Source organism: Anas acuta, chromosome 2, assembly GCF_963932015.1.
Source record: "Anas acuta chromosome 2, bAnaAcu1.1, whole genome shotgun sequence".
NCBI classification, from domain to species: domain Eukaryota; kingdom Metazoa; phylum Chordata; class Aves; order Anseriformes; family Anatidae; genus Anas; species Anas acuta.
The window spans coordinates 19,919,928-19,940,788 of NC_088980.1; the positions used below are offsets into that span (position 1 = coordinate 19,919,928).

The 20,861-nt window shown below is 36.3% G+C and overlaps 1 protein-coding gene across 4 annotated transcripts in view; it reads left to right on the forward strand.

The window, feature by feature from the left end:
• The window catches only part of NEBL (nebulette), a 255,761-nt gene that overhangs the window by 176,678 nt on the left and 58,222 nt on the right, over window positions 1-20,861 (forward strand). For 2 of the 4 annotated variants that reach the window (XM_068673771.1, XM_068673774.1), the window contains exons 6-9: window positions 7,581-7,682; window positions 9,313-9,414; window positions 16,171-16,278; window positions 17,893-17,997. The exons of the other annotated variants lie outside the window; for them this stretch is intronic. In XM_068673771.1, the coding sequence (XP_068529872.1) occupies window positions 7,581-7,682; window positions 9,313-9,414; window positions 16,171-16,278; window positions 17,893-17,997 (417 nt within the window). The remainder of the gene's footprint in view (window positions 1-7,580; window positions 7,683-9,312; window positions 9,415-16,170; window positions 16,279-17,892; window positions 17,998-20,861) is intronic. 4 annotated transcript variants of the gene reach the window in all.

Below are 20,861 nucleotides of genomic sequence, written 5' to 3' on the forward strand. Positions count from 1 at the left end.
TTCTTTACAGATGTGCTCTTAAATATTGTGGGACACAATGTGTGCATAAAATATGCTATGGGTAATGCCATGCAATTTATGATAAAGAGCATTGGAAGGTCATTTTAAACAATGAATAGTCATTTTTATTGTTATTAAATATTGCTGATACCAATTTGAAATAAAATTGTAAAAGAGATTTTCCAAATTAATGTGTACTTGTACTTTAAAACTGTATAAAGGTCTTTGTTTACAGGAACAGCAGTATGGCTTCAGTGTCTTACACTTTTAAAATAACATTTAGATTTTTTTTAATAACATTTCTGTTTAGAGGAGAAAAGGGGGCTATTTCTGCACTGCTATTGCACACTTTTATGCACACGAATTACATTGTTCCCACCTCATGAATACATACCCAAGTGAGCTCCAAAGAAAAATTTCAGACTGATTTTTATAGAATCTGATCCAGAGAGTTGTTTGATGCATAATTCTAGCTTATGCCATTGACCAAAATATTTGTTATCTTAGTTTACTTAAGTAATTCACAAATAAATTCGATAGTCTAGCTATATATTTTAGTGTTTTTTTTTTTTTCTTTTCCTTAAAAAACAAACAAAACCTGCTTGTTATCTTCCTGAAGTTCTCTATGTTTTCACAATATAAAAGCCTAATAATAGTTTTTTTTTTTCTTTTTTATTAAAGTCAGTTTTGATTTTTGTGGTCTTTTATGCTATGCTCTATTTTTACAAACACTGATTTGAAGAAAAATATATGTTAGTCTTAGGTTTTGTATAAGTTTACTTATGAGAAAAGTAAATTTTAAGGGCCTCAAAGCCACTAAGAACAGCTGACACCTATAAAGTTGAACATAACCTTCAAAGTTATGATCAATTTATATTCTGCTTAGGCAACAAAGTCAAGGCAGGTAAGTATATGATTTTATGACTCTCTTGTTTCTCAGACAAATGGGACGTTTTTTGCTTCTAATAATATAGAAAATGAAGCTTAGGTGTTCATTTTGAATTATCTTAAGTTTACCCTATCTTCCATACTGAGAGTGTAACAAACACTCATAGGTTATGCAGGCTGAAAGCTAAATGTCAATGTTAGATGTATGTCCATGTGTGCAGAACCTTGACAGCTGGCTGCTGATTAAAAGGCTGCTGGAAAACTTCAGGGAAGCATTATGTTTGAAGAATAACTTTTTCTTCTGCTGGGAAATACCTGAGTTGGAACTCCCAGAAGTGATTTGCAACCTGCCTTGATTACAGAATTCCCTCTTCCTGTTAAATTCTGGCCATCTCCGCTGCTAGAAGCATCAGGATATCAGACTGACAGAGGATGTGAGCTGGGAATGTGAACTTCCCTCCACATAAGCATGAGTTTGTTTTTACCTAACCCCAGGAATGATTGCAGACTATTAGGGAAGGAAATAACATTGGGAAGAGAGGCTGGAATCCCTCTCAGAGTAGTTAGTGGGACCAAGAGGAATGTGAGACTAGTTTTGGAATCAAATTCGTCATGGTCTGTGGATTAGTGTGCTAGTGCAAAACCCATTCCCCTTTTACAGCTGTACATCACCTGCTAACAGAAGGAGATCAGGGTACAGATGTGAGAGTAAATTAAGTTCAGTTGTTTTGTCGTCTTTCACTCTTAAAACAATAAAAGAATGAAATGAAGGCAAACATAGGAGACAAGGTTAGGAGGGATAAATGAGAACTTTTAACAGCATGTTAAAATAATTAAAATATATGATGGAAGGTGTTTTCAGCCTGAACAAGCTTAAAAAAACTAAGCAAACAAAACCTCTAAATCCAACATAAAACTCTAACCAGTTAGTTTCATTTATTTAAGAAGAGATTCTTTCTGGATGCTCACAGGGAGCTTTAGTGCAATGGGGATATATCTCTATCACATGTAAGGTTGTGTAAGTCCAGTTATTGTTCATCAGAGTTACACAACTCCTGTGGGTAACTGAGCACCATGCTGAATATAGGCTATGGATTTCTTGCTTTACAAGTAAAGGTTTAATTAATAGCTGCATGGGTTTTCATCTGTAAGTCAGAGTATGGCATAACAAGCATCCCAAATATGGAGTGTTTTTCTTTTAGAATGTAGGCTATTTGTAGAATCACATTTTTGAAAGTGCAGTGTAAAAAGAGGGAATAGAAGGACAAAGCTCTTTTATCCACCACTCAGTACGGTATACCTATGGGAGCAGAATGCATGTTTACCTACAATGGTCTGCCAACTCAATTCAACCTTTACATGCAGGGTTTGCATCTAATAGGATTAGGATGTGTTTAAGACTATTTACTCAGCCTTAAAATAAGGCTGACATTTATACTCAACTCTGTGAAATGTGCAATTTCCTTTAAAAATTAAGACTGTATTCAACTTACAATACATTTGTGCTGACATTTTGAAACTGTCATGTGCTGTAGGCCTTCACACCACTTTGAATATCATTAACACGCTGTATAAGCGTGGGTTGAAGCTGCATAATAGGGAAATACTGTAAAATCTCCTGAACAACGTGATCATGTATAAGAAAAACATTTTTCTCTTCATTCTTCCACAGAAGAAAATTGCTCTCAAAAGAACAAAAGTGACTTTTTTAATGATAGGGAATTTACTTGAAAAATAATTTAGATACTACACAATGCTTTAGTGAAAGCATGTTTATCCAAGCCAGAGTACTTTTATCTATAAATTATGTTTCTGTTTTGTGAAGTCAATATTAATTATGTGACCTGGGCATGCAAAAGCATTTGGAGAACTGTGAAGTAGGGACCATCAACCTTCTTTGTGCTTGGCTGATGTCATTTGTCTCTTCTGGAAATTTCCAAACTTGGGACTAACATTAGATGGTGTTGTGTAGAAAACTGTCTGGTCACAAAACAGTAGTTCTTCATCGGTGTAGCCGAGGATCAAATGGATGGAAGAAAGAAAGAAATTGAACAGTGGAATGATATTCCATGTAGGTTTCTGAAGAAAGGAAAGTACTTGCTGTGTTTTGCTTGGGTAGAAGCTGCACACAGCATTCGGTGAATATAGTCAAAGCTGCAGATACCATTTTTTTTCTGTTCTGTGACCTGGTCCATCACTGATCATTACGAATAGCAAAACAGTATTATTTATTTATGTAGCAGTTTATATAGAGTGTTGTTAAAATTAGTGATTTTCCTTGCAGTGTTACCCTGTATGAAATAGCTAACTGGTGTTCCGATTTTACAAACAGCAAAAAAGAATCATCTATGGGCATTTAAAAAGTAGTTTGAAGTTCTGAGGTTGGAGCCACACACACACACATATATATATATGTGGTCTTTGCAGTCCAAATGATGTCAGAGGCCATAATTTTAAATGTTCCATTGACCTCTATATTTGAATACTTAAGAAGCCTGTATTGTCTTAGAAGTACACTTTTCCCATATTTGATATATTGCACAGTCACAATCCACACACACACAAAAAATACATTCTTTCTGATAAGACAAAATCAGCAGATCTTAAACTTGGTGTGCTTAAGCACCATCAATACCAAGATGTTGACGTTTGTTTTGATGCAGATCATCTTAAAGTCAAGCTTCTCCTGGATCTCTGTTCTGCATTTGCATTAGAAAAAATCACCTTTCACTGACTAACTTTCTGCTGACAGTGGTTGTCAACAGCAGGTCCCCCTGGACCACTTCCAACTGGTGCTGAAAATGATGTGTTTACTCCTGATGTAATTGGGACCAATCAATTTTCAAGCCCATTACTGGAAAGGATGACTGCATCAATCTGTAATGGGCCAGAAATGTGTTTGTCTCTTCTACATGAGCCGGGAAACAGTTTTCAACGCCATTTGAGTGGGGATCAGAAAAGCTGTTGCCAATGATGATTGTCACCAGTTAGTCATTTTCTTAGTGTTGATGGACCCCAAAGTGCAGATGAGAGAAAAGGGGGCAGAGACACCAATGAAAGACCATTAGTAAGTGGACTTGCTTCTATTTGAAAATACTAAGCAGGGACAAACAGTAAGAGACAAATTATTTTACAGGTAGGTGTACTCAACTCCTTGCTGACTTCTGTGTGTGTGGATTTCAAGAGGGCAAAATGTGTCCCTATCTACTTGTGCACATATTGGTAATTTGATAAATATAGATTGGAGTAGCTTTGGAATTGGAATAGACAAAAGATTGCAAGAAAGATCTTAGTCTCTTAAGCCTAGGTGTGCTTGGTTTTAGCAGAAGTTCCCATTTGTTTGACAATTCGAGATGTTTTGCAGCCTTGTTCAAAATGTGTTTCCTGTGCAATGTTGTAGTGCATCCCAATGAACTGGTGCCACCGTGAAAGGTGAAGCACCTTCAGGACCATTAGCTGGAGTAAATAGACCCGCACGTTTATCCTAAGTGGACCTTATGCCTTTTCAGAAGAGCTGGAGCTTTGGCCCTATTAAAATTAGTCTGCTAATTATAAGCAGCCTCTGAATATTTTCCATGCTTTGCAAAAAATAATGGCAGTTCAGGGTGTGTAATCAAATTTGGGATTAAAGATGCTAAGTGGCTTTTGTTGAGATTATCGTTAATTCATTAGTTTTATGGATGCTTTAAAAAAATCACTTTTTATTGTCATTTCAAAATAGGTAGAAAAAAATAGGGTAGAAAAACACTTCAAATCTAGTTGTTGCTTGCAATTTAGTACTTGCATCTTCAAAACTAGAGATGACAGAAGTCTATTCCTTTTTGTACCTACTTCTTTCTTGCTCAATTTTCCCACTGGTCTCCGTTTAGGTCATTCCCTGCTGCTCTTATGTTGTTAGCATATTAGTTACTTTTTCCTGTATGTTGGCCAGTTTGAGCAGATGTTTCACAGACTTGTAGTCCTCACAAAAGGGAGCAATTCTGGAGCATCTAGTGATGGTTTCGGTAGAACTTGAGCATCCCCTTGAAGTGAAGATTGAGTAAGGGCATTGTGTAATACCTGGAGGTGCTAGTCAGGGTCTGAGCCTCTTGCTAATTGTTTGCTCAGGGGCTGAACAAACCCAGGAGAAAAGATAGCCCCTTCCCTGGGTGTTTCTGCTATTTCGTTTCCTGCTGCTTTCCTTTATTTTTCACTTGATCAGGCTGCTCTTTCTCTTTTCCCCTCTCATAGGCTTCTCCACCTCCCATCTTCTTGGTACCTATGGGTGTACACACCATGCTGGCTGCTTTGCCGTTTCTACATCTGTTCCCCTGCTCTCATGGAATAGCTTTCCTTTTACTGTTCTAACATAGCACTATAAAAAAAAAAATCACTAGATGGAACAGAATAGCAGCTGTGTAATAGAGGCCAGCACACTGTCCCAATGGGAAAGGGTCAGCATCCAGGGATTGAGGTTATTCAGGAAATGGGAAACATATTTTTTCTTTCTTTGGCCTACCTCTGACAAACTACTGTTCTGCTGCATAACATTTTTATTCTCACCGGAGTATGACAAGCTGCAGAATGGAGCAAATATATATTGCAGACATTTGTAAAATGTTAGATGACTTTCCCTCAGACATAAGTAATAGGTATACTGGTTTAGGTGCAGGAAGAATAATAATTCACTCAGGGAAAGCTATAGCAATTGGCCTTGCATCTAATATAATTGAAAATGGTGAAATATAAAGGACTGTCACTGTCTTATCCCCCCCCCCCCCCCCCCCCCCCCCCCCAAATTAACCACAATCCATTATTTCATGTACTATATGATCATGTCATTTGGGAGCAATAATTGACCACATTTCCTCAACTTTATCACCACTATTCTTGATTCTCTGTTGTTAAATTCACTCCATTCCTAATTTCTATTTTGAGCACATATGCTGGCCTTTAATTTGCAATTTACATGGATGATAGGGTGCTATTCAGAAACCTGTTTCTGCTGCCTCTGTGGTTTTCACCTCACCTCATGTGGTCATTAGGATGAACAGCATATAATTAACTAAATTCATGTAAAGCCCTGAATTGCAAATACTTGTCTGTACATCTAGTGTCTTAAAAAAAAAAAACACACACAAAAAAAAAACACAACAAAAAAACCTGAACCAAACCAAATCAAAACTTCCAGTGGTTTTAACGAGCTATAAGAAACAGCTTTTATTTTATTGGTAGGTGATACTTTGGGCTATATTCATTCAATTTTATTTTTTTTTTTAATCATTGATTAAACTTGTGTGCCATGCGTAGGTTAAAAATTATAAGAACTATCTGTGGGCAAACAGCCAACAGAGCAAAGCCCATTTAGCTTGTCTACTTAGCTGAAGCCATATGGATGCAAAATGACTTCCCTGTTGCCTACAAAATATATGCCCTAAAGTAATTTTTTAATTATTTTTTTTATATAACATTTCTATGAATTGTATTTGTCACTAGGTATTCCACTTTATGATTGACAGACTTGCAGTTCAATATGTTGCACTGTGTCCGTAGTAAAACTGCACTGGAAACAGGAGACAGATACACAGGTTATTATAAGTGAAGCTTCAAGCCGAGGGAACCTCTTGGGACGTTTTTGATGGTGAAATACAATTTTGGGAGGTCAATTAACTGTTAATAAGCAGAAAAATAGTCTAAAAGACTGTCTGATAAAATAGGAATTATTCTGATGCTTTCTGTCTCCTGTTGACTTTGTTCTCCAACTTCTGCATGGAACTTCAAATTGTCAGACACTTTTGAATACTAGGGTTGATTTTCTTAGAATAATTCATTAAGATGACAGCTCTTGGGAATTGGCTTGGATTGACACACATGCAATATGGCAAGGTAGGGAAAAAAAGTCTATAGACCTAGAGTAGGGAAAAGAAAGAAAACTTGTGGTCTGGGAGCTTTGGAGTGTCTCTGACATCTAGGCAGTTTCTGTGATTGGTTTGCTAAAGGGATAATTTTTGGGCTCTTCTACTTGTGGTTTAGTGTTCTGGCCAAAGTCTTCTGAGCCCATTCGTTATTATAGTGGCCTCTGCATAAACAGAAAAATCCAGTCTTGTACTCCACATGCTGGAACACTCAGCCTTCTTGTTCCCATGATTGTGTAAAGTAGCAGAGCTGGGAGAAGTCTGGGGTGCTGGGGTGGAGTTGTGTCATTTAATTACATACCAGCTACATGACTGCCTGTTACTGAGAGATGTTCACCGTGGTAGAATTACAGTTTCTCCACAGTGTAACTGTGATCCTTGGTGCTTAATATCATAGAGGTATTAGTTTATATTAAAATTAGTTTATATTAAAAAAGTTATAGCACAGAAAAAACAAACAAACAAAAAACACAAAAACCTGTCCTCTTAGAATTCCTCCGAAATTCAATGATGAAACCTAATATTTGGGTCTTCGCAGTGCTTTCATTTTCTACTGTGCTTCTAAGCCAAAAATGTTTTTCATTTTAATACTATATTTTATGCTTTTGAATGTCTTCTTTATCCTGTTAACCTGTGTGTGGGTCTTAATAAATAATCTCTGTCAAGCAGGACTGTGTTAGAATAAATTAGGTGGTGTTTTAGTGAATTTCGTGGCTGAGTTGATAGATCATTTGAAGATGATTTATAAATTTCAAACTTATCATTTGTTTTAAACATTTTTTGTTATTATTTTGACAGGTGTCATATAGGAAGGATGTGCAAGATACTCATAGATACACTGAAGTACTGAACAGGCCAGACATAAAGATAGCCACCGAGATAACAAAGATAATAAGTGATGTATGTTCTTTTGTTATTCTATTTGTATTTTTTAGACATTATTTTATTTTTTTCCAATTTCAGTAAGATTCAAATTCCAAGATTCAGTAAGAATGCTGCTGAAATTTTCAAACTTCCTAGCAAGAGAAAAAAACATGGCATGCTAAATCTGACATGGAGAACTAGTGGGGGGATGGCTTGCTTGGAATGTCACAAAATTATGAGTTGCTTCTGTTTTGATGTTAACAGTTTGACATTTGCAAGCATTGATGACTGAAGACAATGTTAAGTTTACTAAATCTCATTTTGTCTTGGCCTTGTTAATAATAGTGATTCTAAAAAGAAGTCGTGCTAGTATGCATTACTGCACTTCAAAAGACACACAAGACCTCTGTTCACCCCAGTACAAGAGAAGCGTCCATGCCAGGACTCCCTTTCCTCCTTCTGTGTCAGCTGACAGTGGCAGGGAAATGCAATCTCCCACTGTCCTTGTGAGAGCCATGTGAGCGCATGGCTCTCCTTCCCATACCCTGGTCTCAAATTCTTTTCCCTCCTACTTTGACATCTGCTAAGGGATAGGTCAAGAAGCAGTTTAAGAAGCAGTAATGTGTAATGCTGTTTAATATTTTAATATAGACAATATACACATTAGAAGTTCTGAGCTGAGATTTTCAACAATGGCTAAGTTTCATCTGAGACTAATTAGGCATCTCTTATGGAGAGGTGTCTCTTACAGAAAGACAGCTTTAAGGGACATAAGGGTTCACCTTTTGGACACTCAGCATTTTCTGAAAACCAAAATCTCCTACTAAGTCCTATGTTCTATGCCCAGAATTCTGAATTGCTCTAAAAGCTACTTAGAGTGGCTTTGGGTCTTTTCTTTCTCTCTGTTGTTATGACATGTCCTTGCTGATTCACAGTGCCTGAGTAATGTAAGAAACCTGCTTTATGCAATGGTAATTTAGTTTGTGATATTGCAAAGAACCTATTGTCGGTTCATCTGTACTGTTTTCTAATGCATTTTGGAAAAAAAAGAAAATGCAGCAATTTGCATGGGAGGTAGTTCAGCTGGAAAGATCATGTAACACCAGCCTTATGGGACTAAGTCCTCTCTGTTACACCAATGCAACCTTACTGACATCCAGCAAGATTACAGTGGTAAAACTGAGAGTGGAATTTGACCTGTATTTCAAAAACACTGCCCCTCAGCCTAGTTTTGTTTCAAGGCTATTTTCAACCACTACAAATAATCTTGTGTAAACTGCAGACCATGTCTTAAGAAATGCTGAGCCATTGTAACTCATTCTGCCTTGATTGGGAGCAGTAAGTGAACAGTATTTCTCAGGCTTAACCTGTGCATTTTGTTAAAGTTGAATTTTATGAATGCTTTGCATTGTGTTTTACAATAAATACATGTAAATACTATGCTTTTGATGAGGTGAAGTGTGAGAAGGGCTTTTTTTCTGAGTTAATTATAATATTACTGAGAGTAGTGTCAATGCAGATCACTAAATGAGACTAGCTTTTCTACTAGCTGTAGTGCTTACATTTCTCTTGAAAAAAACAACTAAAACAAAACAAAAAGAAACAAAACACAAAACCAAACAATTTAATAGTGATTTGTATTCATTTTTATGATTTTTTTTTTAAGGCTGAGTACAAGAAAGGAAGGGGGGAGATGAATAAGGAGCATGCTGTACTTGGAAGACCGGATTTTGAACATGCTAAGGGAGTTTCTAAACTTCTAAGCCAAGTAAGATTTTCTGACATTTTACAATGACTTCATTCAGATATCTCATTGCTACTAATGTAAGAAAATATTTAGATTTTTAGATGATTATCTCTAATTGCATGAAGATTATGTTCTCAAACCCTTTTCATATGGTGTTGTAATGACTGGTAAACTTAAGATTCCTAGGAAACAAAATATACATTTTATGCAAAAATACAGTGAACTTTGACTGTTACAGCTCATCTTTGGTGGAGATGGTGTATATTTATATACATTATCTAGGATTTCTAACTGTATGCAATTTAGAGTCAAATTTTGCTACTCATTCAGTGTGAGTGGAACCTTACCCTGTGATTAATCCCACTGAAGTAACTGGGGTCTTTTGTGAAACTGCTTGCTAATGTGAGTAATGGGATCTGAATTTGACCTGACATGTAAACTGCCCACCTTCCCTCCCCTGGAAAATGAACCTTTTATGTACTACTTTCTGTTATATATTAACCAAAAAAAAAAAGAAGTTAAAAAAAAAAGAAAGAAATAGAAAAATGAAGAAACTGCTTTTGTCCATAACTTGAAAGAAAGCTGGAGACACAAATATTCCCTCTTTTCCTCTTATGAGTCTTTTACTGCTCCAGATTAACCTCATATAATGAGAAGGGATTTCTGACTTCTGACTTGCAGTCAAAAAGTTCTTTTAGTTCCTTGCATAATCCTTGCTAGTAATCCTCAGAACTACACTCATGAGTTTTGTAAACTCAGGAACAAATTCCATCCTCATGTATGTGGAGGATAACCCCCTTTCATTGGAGAAGGCCATGTCGTTTTTCCCACAACTAGAAAAAAACAACTGGAGGAATGTATAGACCAGAACAGTCACTATCAGCATTGTGTAAAAACTCCTTGTGATTTGTCAAGCTGGTAAAAGTCTTCCCTAGAACTAGGACAAAATAAGAATAATAAGACAGAGAGAACAAGCTCCAGAACAGTGCACTCACTGTCTGCCTGCAAGAGGCTAAGCTTCTTTTGATGTCACCAGACATAGCCCTCAGATACGTACTACCTGACTTCCTGTTTTATACTGGACCATGGTTAATTGAAATGGTCTTTTGTGTTTATCATAATGCAGGCTGGGAAGTCAGCCTGTGTTTTCTAGGAAGAGCCAGTTCTATGCTGTTCAGACCTCAGTGTCACTTCTAGAGAAGGGAATTTTTTGTCTTAGACATGTTTAAAAGACTTCATCTCTAGATTTAGTGTGTAGCATTCTTTATTTCTACCTAATTGCTATCTACATATTCCTTTCTTTGCATCCCATTTCAGAACCTAGTGGGCTTGCAGCTGCCTGTTGTCACAAAGGGGAAAAAAAACAGGACCCTTTCTGATAGACCTTCAATCTCACTACACCTGGTACCAGTGAGGTTGTGACCAGCAATTGCAACAATCAAAAAATACTAGCTGAGTCATGGGGGTCCTGCAGGCTGGTGTTGTGGCAGTTGCATCATAGGCTAATCAGTGCACTTTTAATCTCATTTTTATTAGATGTGCATTTTCTCTTGGACAATACATGCTTTATCTGCAAAACTAGTAGCTTTATCATAGAGTCTCTTCACTACCAGGGGCAGGGATGGCTGCTGTTCCTGGTGAGATCTGTCTGCAGAAGAGAGCATTTGGTATGGGATTTTAACTTCTTTAGGGAGTCCAAATAGTGTAGGAGGTGTGGCAGAAAGAGAGGAGCTGTTGCTATAATGTAGCCTGCAGTCTATTTGTAAAGATGATTATTAGTCCTTGGTGGTCCAACCTTTGCAGCCACACTCTGGCCAACTGGATCTCAGTTTTGGCATGCTTCCATCCTTTTTCCTTCTGTCAGTCTACACTGATGAATAGAATTGAATAGAATAGTTCAGTTGGAAGGGACCTTCAAAAATAATCTAGTCAACTGCCTGATGAGGCTGCTTGCAGTGTGTGTGAAGGGCCACATTTAAAAAGGGAGCAGGGCACTTCCAAAAAGCATCAGGCTTCGGCCTGACACTCTGCTGCCATCCATCTGCATCAAGCAGCATGGAGGTTGTAAGTACCAGGCTGCTTTCAGCAGTGGGGAGGTGCGTTCAGCGATTCCCCACCTCCTCTGGAGGAAAGTCAGTGGCCATGAGTTGTCTAACATTTTTATATATTATTTGAATCATTATAACACTTAGACATGCTGACTATAAATCAAGAGCATCCTGTACAACCACAGAAAAATGATGATGACCCCTGTGTCTGTGGAGCAGGGTGATGGGGCAGGATGAGGAATGCACCTGTGCTGTAGGAAAGGAAGCACCCTAAATGTGGGTCAATCTTGTCAGTCCTCTTTGTGCAAGGATTGAGAAGCAGGCTTGTAACAATTACAAGATTTAAAAAATAGTAAACCTAATGATCTCTTTATTGTCTCCAGACTTTCTGGTCTTTAGGGCTTCCCTTTCTTTCTCAGCAAATAGGAGCATTAGAAACTTTTTGTGCTGAAAGTTGATAATCTCCCTTAATAGCATGAATCTATAAGCTGCGACATGTGGAGAAATATTAGTTATTTGACCCTCACAGTAAATTTGCAAAGTTGACAATTCTGATGGATGTAATGGGAAGAGAAGATGATAACATGTTTTAATGTAGTGCATATGGGTAGGTAATTTAGGGAGTATAGAGAACAGGAGCAAGAAGAGGTCAGGCAGTGTGGGTGTAACGAAGGGAGAAAGCAATCAATGCAAGCAGGAAGGCAAACAAAGTGAAGAAAATAGTGTTAATGTTTGACTGGTACTCAAGGCTGTACCAAATCAGTGTACCATCTCTCTCTCTCTTTCTCTCTCTCTTTTTAAACAAAGCTTTTGACAACAGCAGCATAAAAAATACCAGCTCCAGCTCCCAGTACTAGTATATTTACCCAAAGCACACTGTAACCACTTTCTGTTGGTTTGAAACCAAATTTAAAACATAAACTGCGTTAGCCTTTGTGAAAACATGAAGTTTGTCAGTTTGCTGAATGTACATTGTATACTTTTTTTTTGTATTTTTTTTTTAAATAAAAACAAGCTCTGATGTGTTCTTTATGTCATCTAATGCATTTTATTAGCTTTTACTAAGAGCTGCTGATATGAAATATTCCTCTTTTGTTGTTTAGTGATAGGTTTTATGATAAATAATTTCAGATATACATATTTTATGCTGGATTTGCTGCTTATTGTTTCATGGATAATACTTGTTAGAGGTAGATTTTTTTTTCTTCCTAGATATACCTTCTCTAAGATTTTCACAGTCTTTCTTTGCTTTAAACTTTGCTAGTGCTTTTAGCAACCAGTATTTTAATTTAGCTCTTTGTTTATGTTGCATTTCCTTCAATGTGCTCTGACAGGTTTTCAGTTTTTTAATATGTTTTCATATGGTCATGAGGAAATGCTTTAGCTGCAAGTGTCTGCTTCATCCTGGGATCCCAGTGGTTGAATGATTCCATTTTTGTAGTTTCTTTGTAAATCAGAACAGTGGGTGATGTCATCCACTTCTGAAACTGAACACTCCCTGTGTGAACAGCTTTGAACTACAGATTTTGATTTAGGAATGTTGCTGCAAAGCTTCAAAAGACACTGTTCTGTCCAGCTGCAATTCTGACTTTTATAGGTTTTGTGCAAGGCCAATGAGAAGTTTGTTTATCCAGGCTTTATTTAATTCCAGATTGGTTTTTCAGGGATGTTGTGTTAAAAGTCTGCAAAAGCTGCTCATTCTTTAGCTACAATTAGAAAGCAGCTTCCACACATTTCTTTTAAATTAGCCACCACTACATACTCTCTAAAAAAAATAAACAAACTTAAGACTTTAATTAATACGGTGAATAAGCAGTCATCGTTTTAAACCCTCATTAAAGTAAAGCTTTCGGTTAATGATGAAATTTGTAGATAAGCTTCCACTAACACACTAACAACTGTCATTCCTACTCCCACATTTTTGTTTGCTGTTTCACCAAGTTATAACATTGATCAGACATCCCCCTCCTCCTCCTGTTTTGGAAATCACTGACGAAGTACTTTTCTTCCTTGTTTTGAAATTGAACCCCTTCTCTCAGGCATGTTTTTTTTTTTTTTTTTTTTTTTTTTTTTTTTTTTTCCCTCCTTTAAACTACATTCATAACTTTGGCCTGTTCAAAAGGAGGATAAAATAGACACATGAACTTCTTCACTGTGGCTAATTCATGTGCTTGCTCTTCTCTCTCCTTCTTCCTTCTCCCAAGCCCACCTCATGCTTTCTTTCAAAAGGGAGAGGGAAATAAGAAAATGCCAATTAAAAAAAAAAAAAAAGTGAATGTGTGTGTAGCTTTCAATGAGATGAATCCCCTATGACAAGTCAGAGTTAAATTATTGCTGGAAGTGCTCTCAAGATACTGTCAGGGTCATCTGATATTATTGTGCTGCCTCCATTTTGCCCCAGAATGACATGTATGGTGGTGTTGGAGAGGAGAGCAAAGGTAATAAGCAGTGCAGCCAAAGAAGACAGCAGGACCAAGAGCTACTGAGACAGCCCTCACTGAAACTGGACCATTTGCAGTTGGATTGGTCAGCAGTCTCCTTAAATTTGGGAGCAGCTTGCACAGACCTGTGAAGACTGGATTCACTGGCTTTCCCTTTCCTTCTGCAGCAGTGGTGTAATCTGAAGTGACACTAACAGGGATTCATTGCTGAAATCTCTAGATTTAAATATATTGTTAAAAAAAATATTTTTTAAAAAATGGCATGAAATAGCTGCAGCTGGAAGATGGCAAGCCATTTGTGAGGAGAGGTCCCTTTGGCACTGATTTTTTCACACTTAACAAGTATACCAAGGACCACATTGTGCATTCAGACCACATGCACAGTTTGAGGCCATTTTCTGACTGGGCAAAAGCCCAGCCTTCAGTAGTCGGATAGTTAAACTCCTGTGTACAATGTCATTATGATGCCTACAGAGTAAAAGAGAGTTTTGCTCACCGTGTTGACTTGATCCGTTTTTGTATGCTTTCTGAATCAGATATTCCAGCACTGCCTGATTTTTATTAGCAGGCAAATTCTGGATATACCTTTTAAAAGAGAAAAGCCCTCTAAGTTATTTCTTCACTGCTCATACAGAATGTGGATTTGCCTTTGACAAAGGCAGTGTCTTTGTATTCAGATTGTGTTTGCAATTGATCCAAAGCCAAGGCAAATATCAAGCAATATGAACCAGATGAATCTACCAGAAGGCAATATATACTATTTTCTAGAAGTAGTGTGAAAATTTTTCATATTTTCAAATAAAGTTGCTCTTTAAAAGTTACAATGATTTAGAATTACCTTTATTTGGAAAAAAAAAAAAAAAGAAAAAAGTAATGAATAATGTAATTGTTGGAATCATATTGTAATTCTTGAAAAGATATGTTTAATTTCTATTTGGGTGGCTTAGTTTTGGTTTCTTGTTATCCTGATTTATGAAATATTTGGCCTTGTGGCTAAACATAATGGAGATGTATAAGCTAAGCCATGTTGAGAATCTTTTGAGTCAAAGAAGAACTAAAATAGAAAAAGAAAATACTTCCCACAACTAAAGCTGAGAAAAAAGTAATTTTTGAAGGAGATTGTTTGAGGTGGCTTAACCACTTTAACAGACATTCATGTGGGCATAGAGAAAAAAGGAGAAAAGAAAAAGCTATTTATTTAATGCAGAGCATGGAAAATTATAATGGATGTTGCATAGGCTCAGATATCAGGTGTCTGACTAACATTCATGAAAACAGCATAATTCAGACTGAACTTTATTCTCCTCCATTATGCCCAGCTGTTGGAAAGAAGCAAGGCATGTGTGCAAAGTCTCCAGATGTTTATTGATCATGCACAATAAGGGGGACAAAGGACTGCGATTTTGTTCATTTTTGTTCATTTTCATTTTTTCAGATTTCAAATTCAGTTCTATGGATTTTTTGTACTTTATTTGGTTTTGATGACAATACCTCAACATTTATATATCGTTTATCTCCCCTTACGTGTCTTATCTCTCCCAATTTTCCTTTAAACAAAAAGAAAAGAGGGTGATAGCAGATAGCCATTTAATTATGCTCTCTAATATTGTAATGAGGCAGATGTCTCCAAGAAGGGACTGTACTGCAGAGAGATTCCTGAGAGTCTTGTTGGAAATTTCTGGCAGAAATAAAAGTAGAAACTGGGGCTCTGGTGACAGCCATGATGACACGTGTATCTGGTGGTGGGCAATCAGATGGGAAGTTTGATTTTGACTTCACATACTTTGTTTTCAACAACTTTGAAGTGGTTGAAAAATTTGCTTCAAAAGATCTACTTTTCAGTAGTTTAACAAATTAACAAATTTAACAGTTTATTTATTTATTTTTTTTTGTTAAAAGCACACTTTTAATTATGAATTGAATGATTCTCAATGATGAAGTTATTATTGCTAGTCAAACAGTTCTGATTTGTTTGATTATCCAGTTAAGTCATTAAGTTTTGTTTCTATCTCCTAGTATAAACCCATCACTACCAATAATTACATATGAAAATCTTAAAATTATTATTTTTTATTTCAGTAAAAATCAGATATATGAAAATTATTTGAAATGAGCACAAGATAGTTACAAGTGTGGCTAAACTGAGTTTCTTTAAATATTTTCAGTATTTAAGGATTTATGGGTAAGGCAATTGCCTTTAATAAGTTCCTTTGTAGTCTGAATTCTGTGTCTTCTCTAAGTACTACATGTTAATACTGTATATATATATATTGTTTTTCTGGCCAAAGGTGAAATACAAAGAACAGTTCAATAAAGAAATGAAGAGTCACCAGTACAATCCTCTTGACAGTGCTTCCTTCAAGCAAGCACAGATTGCATCCACCTTGGCAAGTGATGTAAGTGAATTTGCTTTGTATTTTACATGTGTTACTTCCTGAAAAAAATAATGTGTGTTCTCAGGCAGAAATCCTTTTTCCATTTTACAAGTCATAACTGTGAACAGAAGTCCCTGTTATACATTGTGTCTGTATAGCAAGTACAGCATGTTATCCATTTCTTCCTCTCTTTAGACAAAGCCCTTCTCCAAGGGTCTGCAGAGTTTTTCATAAAGATTTTAGATGAGATTTATCTCACTCAACTTTGTGTTTCTATGCCAAGCTAATGTACTCAGTCCCTTTCTATTTGGTAAAGAAAGATACCAGTCCAGAGAGCAAATCATCTGACCTGTTGTAGATTCCTGTCTTTGGAGGAATGAAGTGCTACCTTCTCTCCAGTGGTTGCAGGAGGAGGTTAGCATAAGTAACTCAGATTTGGATGTCTGTCTTTTAGACTTAATGGTGTTGATCTTCTGATCTGTATTTTAAATTTCCTAGATTTAAATTCCTAGAATCCAGTTCCTAGATTCTGTGTGGGTGCCTGCTGCTGGAGTCAGCTTGGGGAAAACATCTATATCAAGTGGAAATGATGTTGGGATGATATATTTATCAGTGTGTCTAATGCTAAAAATGTGAGCACTTGTTTGGGGGAGTGATCCCAGATAGCCTAGAGACAACCTTTCATTCTGTAGTGTGATGTTTCCATAGCGTGGGGCACCACCCAAAGGAAACAGGAGAGGCTGGCTTCAGCAGAGTAATTGTTTTCAAACTCTGTGACTTTTTTTTTTTTTAAACAATCCCCCCCCTCCCCCCAAACTGTTTAAGTAATTATTATTTATTATAAAACATACACAAATTGACTATTGTTGATTTGAAGCCTATCTAACTCAGTGAAGAGCATCATACATGTGTGAAGATGACTAAATGTATTGGGTTAAGAGGTTTATAATTTAAAATAGCTAAGCTGGATAGTGTTCTTCCTGTAGAGCTGGGCCTCCAGCTATCAAGAATATGGAAAATCCTACTATGGGCTGATAGAAAGTTATCTTTTGCTACTTCTTTAAGTGATTATCTTTTGCCTTAGGTGCCTATACTGCTTATCTTTGCTGAAAGCAATTTGTATTAAATAAATTATTCTGGAGCACTGCCCTTTAACTGTTTTGTGTAGATCTTTTTTATTTGGACAGTTAGTGTAATACTTGAATCAAGGGAGAAAGAACAAGAATCAATAACATACAAAATAAGTAAGCATAAAGTATTGAGGAGGTTATTCTTAAAAAGCTTTCTTCAAAATTGTTTAGAACCTTAAAAAAAAAAAGAAAAAAGTGTTTTTTTTTTTTTCTTTCCTAACCTAAAATGTCAGTGTGATTATTTATTTATTTATTTATGTATTTATTTTTAAGGAAAGCTTTGAGTAGTTTCCAAATATTTGCTCAGGGCAATGAATCTTTCACTGATTTTTTTTTTTTTTTTTCGTTGCCCTTCATCCTATGCCCCAAATAGTAGTAAAAGAGCACCATCTAGTGTCAGACACAGTTTGTTCAGGCAAACTATATTTCTGAACAGACACGCTCTCGTATTAGCAGTGAATTATCTTGTTAATCTTATTTTACATAACTTGAATTCTCTCTGTAGGTGAATTACAAGAAAGATTTGGAAAGCCTGCATGATCCAGCCTCTGATCTACCAAACCTGCTGTATTTAAACCATGCTTTAAATATCAGCAAAATGCATAGTGATGTAAGTTGCCTTTATCTGATATATGTATATATATGTAGAGAGAGAGTAAGGAATGTATATAATCGATATAAAATACATAACTTTTTGACACTAGCTTCATGGTCTCATACTTAATGTTGTAGTCTATAGTGTTACTGCAGTAGTTAGGGGATGTAAGTGAAGAAAAGGCTTTTAGGGAGAGACACTTATTTTATTAAAACAACTAGAATAATCACTCAGACTTCTGGTACTTGAGTATTTCTTCTTATACATCTAATAACATTCTACATTTTTTCCTTTGTTGATCTAAGATACATTTTTCCTTGCAAATCTTGTCTTGACTATGGTCTTACGTGTTGCCTTCATCTACAAGTCTAGCATTACTCTAGCATAATGGTCACAGAAGTCACCACTTCTGTGACCATTATGCTAGAGTAACATTTGCACCTCTGCCATAAGCAGCCTGTCAAGGGTTACCTTCCCATAGAGGTTCTCTGTCAAAGCCTTTTTTCTCTCCTAAATGTTCAAGGCTTCCTACACTGGATCAGGTAATAGGCACATAACTCCATTCTGCCACATAACAAAAAATGCTCTTTCATACTGCTGGTGGTATGACACAGGGTAGTGCCCATCAGCTGAAATAGGGAGGAAAAGGTAAGAAACTCCTGCCCTCTGTGCAATGCCAAAGCTTTTCTCCCACTCCAAAAGCACCTACATGTATGTTTTATGCACAGTGCTTGGAGGCTGATTAGCTGCATTTTATTCCAGAAAACACAGAAAGGCTGCAACACTGTTGTGGAAATGCATGAGTGGGTGGTGTTGGGAAGGAAGATTACTCACTGTTGGCAGAAGGCAAGAGCTTCACAGGCAAAGGGTCAACCCTAATGAGTAGTAGCATATTGGGTTGTCTTCTGAGTCACTGCCTGCTTATGGAAGCTTATGTCTAAAATAATCAAAATAATCCGGCCTTCCTGTCTGTATTTGCTTTTTGTGTTGCTTTTCAGTTAGTTGCTTTTTGTCTATGTCACTGATGCGTGGAGCTAACACTATCCTTTTTTTTTTTTTATATGGATGATAAAGGAGTTGATAGTTTTCAGTTCTTGCATTCTTCATTTGCATTTTGGCATAATTCCAGTTTCCTTCAGTGTAATGTAAGATTGGCATTTTTTTTGCTGGTTAAATGAACAACCTCGGAGTGAACATCATCAAGTTGTCAAAATTTATTTCTTTCTATTGCCCAGGAATGATCGATTTATATTGCCTATGCCCTTTTGTGATGAATCCCTAGATACTAAGTTTCTGATTTTTGTGTTGTCCAGATGCTGGTGGCTATATTTTCTTATTGTGAGCAGCAAGAAAAATGATTTGTCAATCCTTAAGGTTTCCACTAGCTATTTGTCTTCTACAGAAATCCCATTTTCAAAATCTTTCTCGGATTTGACCTCCCTCTGTTATCTCTTTGATTTTGCCATGGCTTTCTGTCCTGCCTTTCTCCATGCTTCTCAAATACCCTCTTTGTGTTCTCCTCCCTGTCTCTCGACAGCACATACTAAATCTTTTTTGAAGTCTGCTTCCACTGTGTGAAACAGTCTGCTTGACTATCCTGTTAACTGATTTCCAAAAACTCATCACATGGTCTGTTTTTGCCTTTGACCGGTAGTATGACAGATAGAGCTTCTTGCTATTTACCCAGCTTTGCTATTTCCTTATAGTATACCTTTTTCCTCCAAGCATTATGTTTCTCTTAATATTTTGCTTGACATAGCCACATCTACCCTGGTGTTGTAATCTGTACAGCTAATTAAACTGATAAATTAATATGGTTAGTTGAACTGATTTGCTGATTGACCTAGAGTGAAAAAGGAAATCTGTGTAACTCTATGAAATACATGTATTAGAATACAAATTCAAAGCTATTTTTCAAGTCAGCTTCCATGGCAATAAATCTCAACAGTTAAGAGGAAAGCTAGATAGAAACTAGATAGAAATAGATACTAGAAAACTATATAGAAATAGACCGATTTTGACAGGTTAGACCCATACTATTTGCATTATTTTGGTGAGGAAGAGAGTTCACAAGGAGGGACTTTCCTCACATATGGTATACATATAATTTTCTTTGACATAAACTATTGAGGTACATAATTTAAAACTTTGATATATTTACAACAACTATTTTACTGGTTTGCATCTTTTAAATCTGTCCCCATTGTAGAGACTTTAAGAAGGTAATGAATTACATGCTAAAAAATTGAATGTAGATGTATTTCATTTTATGAAACAGAGTGATTTAATAGACTGACTTAGCAGACCAAATCCAGTTCCTGCAAAAGTTTGTGCAATTTACCTCATTTTATTTTATAGTTTTTATTTTTTTTTATTTTTTTTTTCCACACATTGAAAATGGATTAAAAGTGTGAAGTCAGTATCTGTAGCTGGAGGTAATTTTCATTTACTTCCACTACAGAAATAATTTTGTTCTGTGACATTTATAATTATTTCCACTAGGAGGCAAACACAGACCATCATATCTGTTCCTTGGCACTTCAAATGTTTAAAAAAAAAAAAAAAAAAAGGTTATTTTCTAGCTGACATGAATATTTCACTTCTGTGTAAGCATGGCAAACATTTTCTCTAGGAACTTACAAAAGCCATTTTTATGATTTTCTTTCTTTGTTTCATCACTTTTCTTTGTTTCATCATTTTTTTTTTCAGGAAATGGGGATATTTTAAATTCAAATTTAGCAGAAACTCCAGAGGCTTAAAGCATACATTTTTGGTGTTGCTCCCATGGTTATTTCAAATAATATTTAAATTACAAACCTTCTGGGTTTTGTTTGTGAAACATTCTTCAATATTTTTTGTTTCCATGTGAATATAAGAAA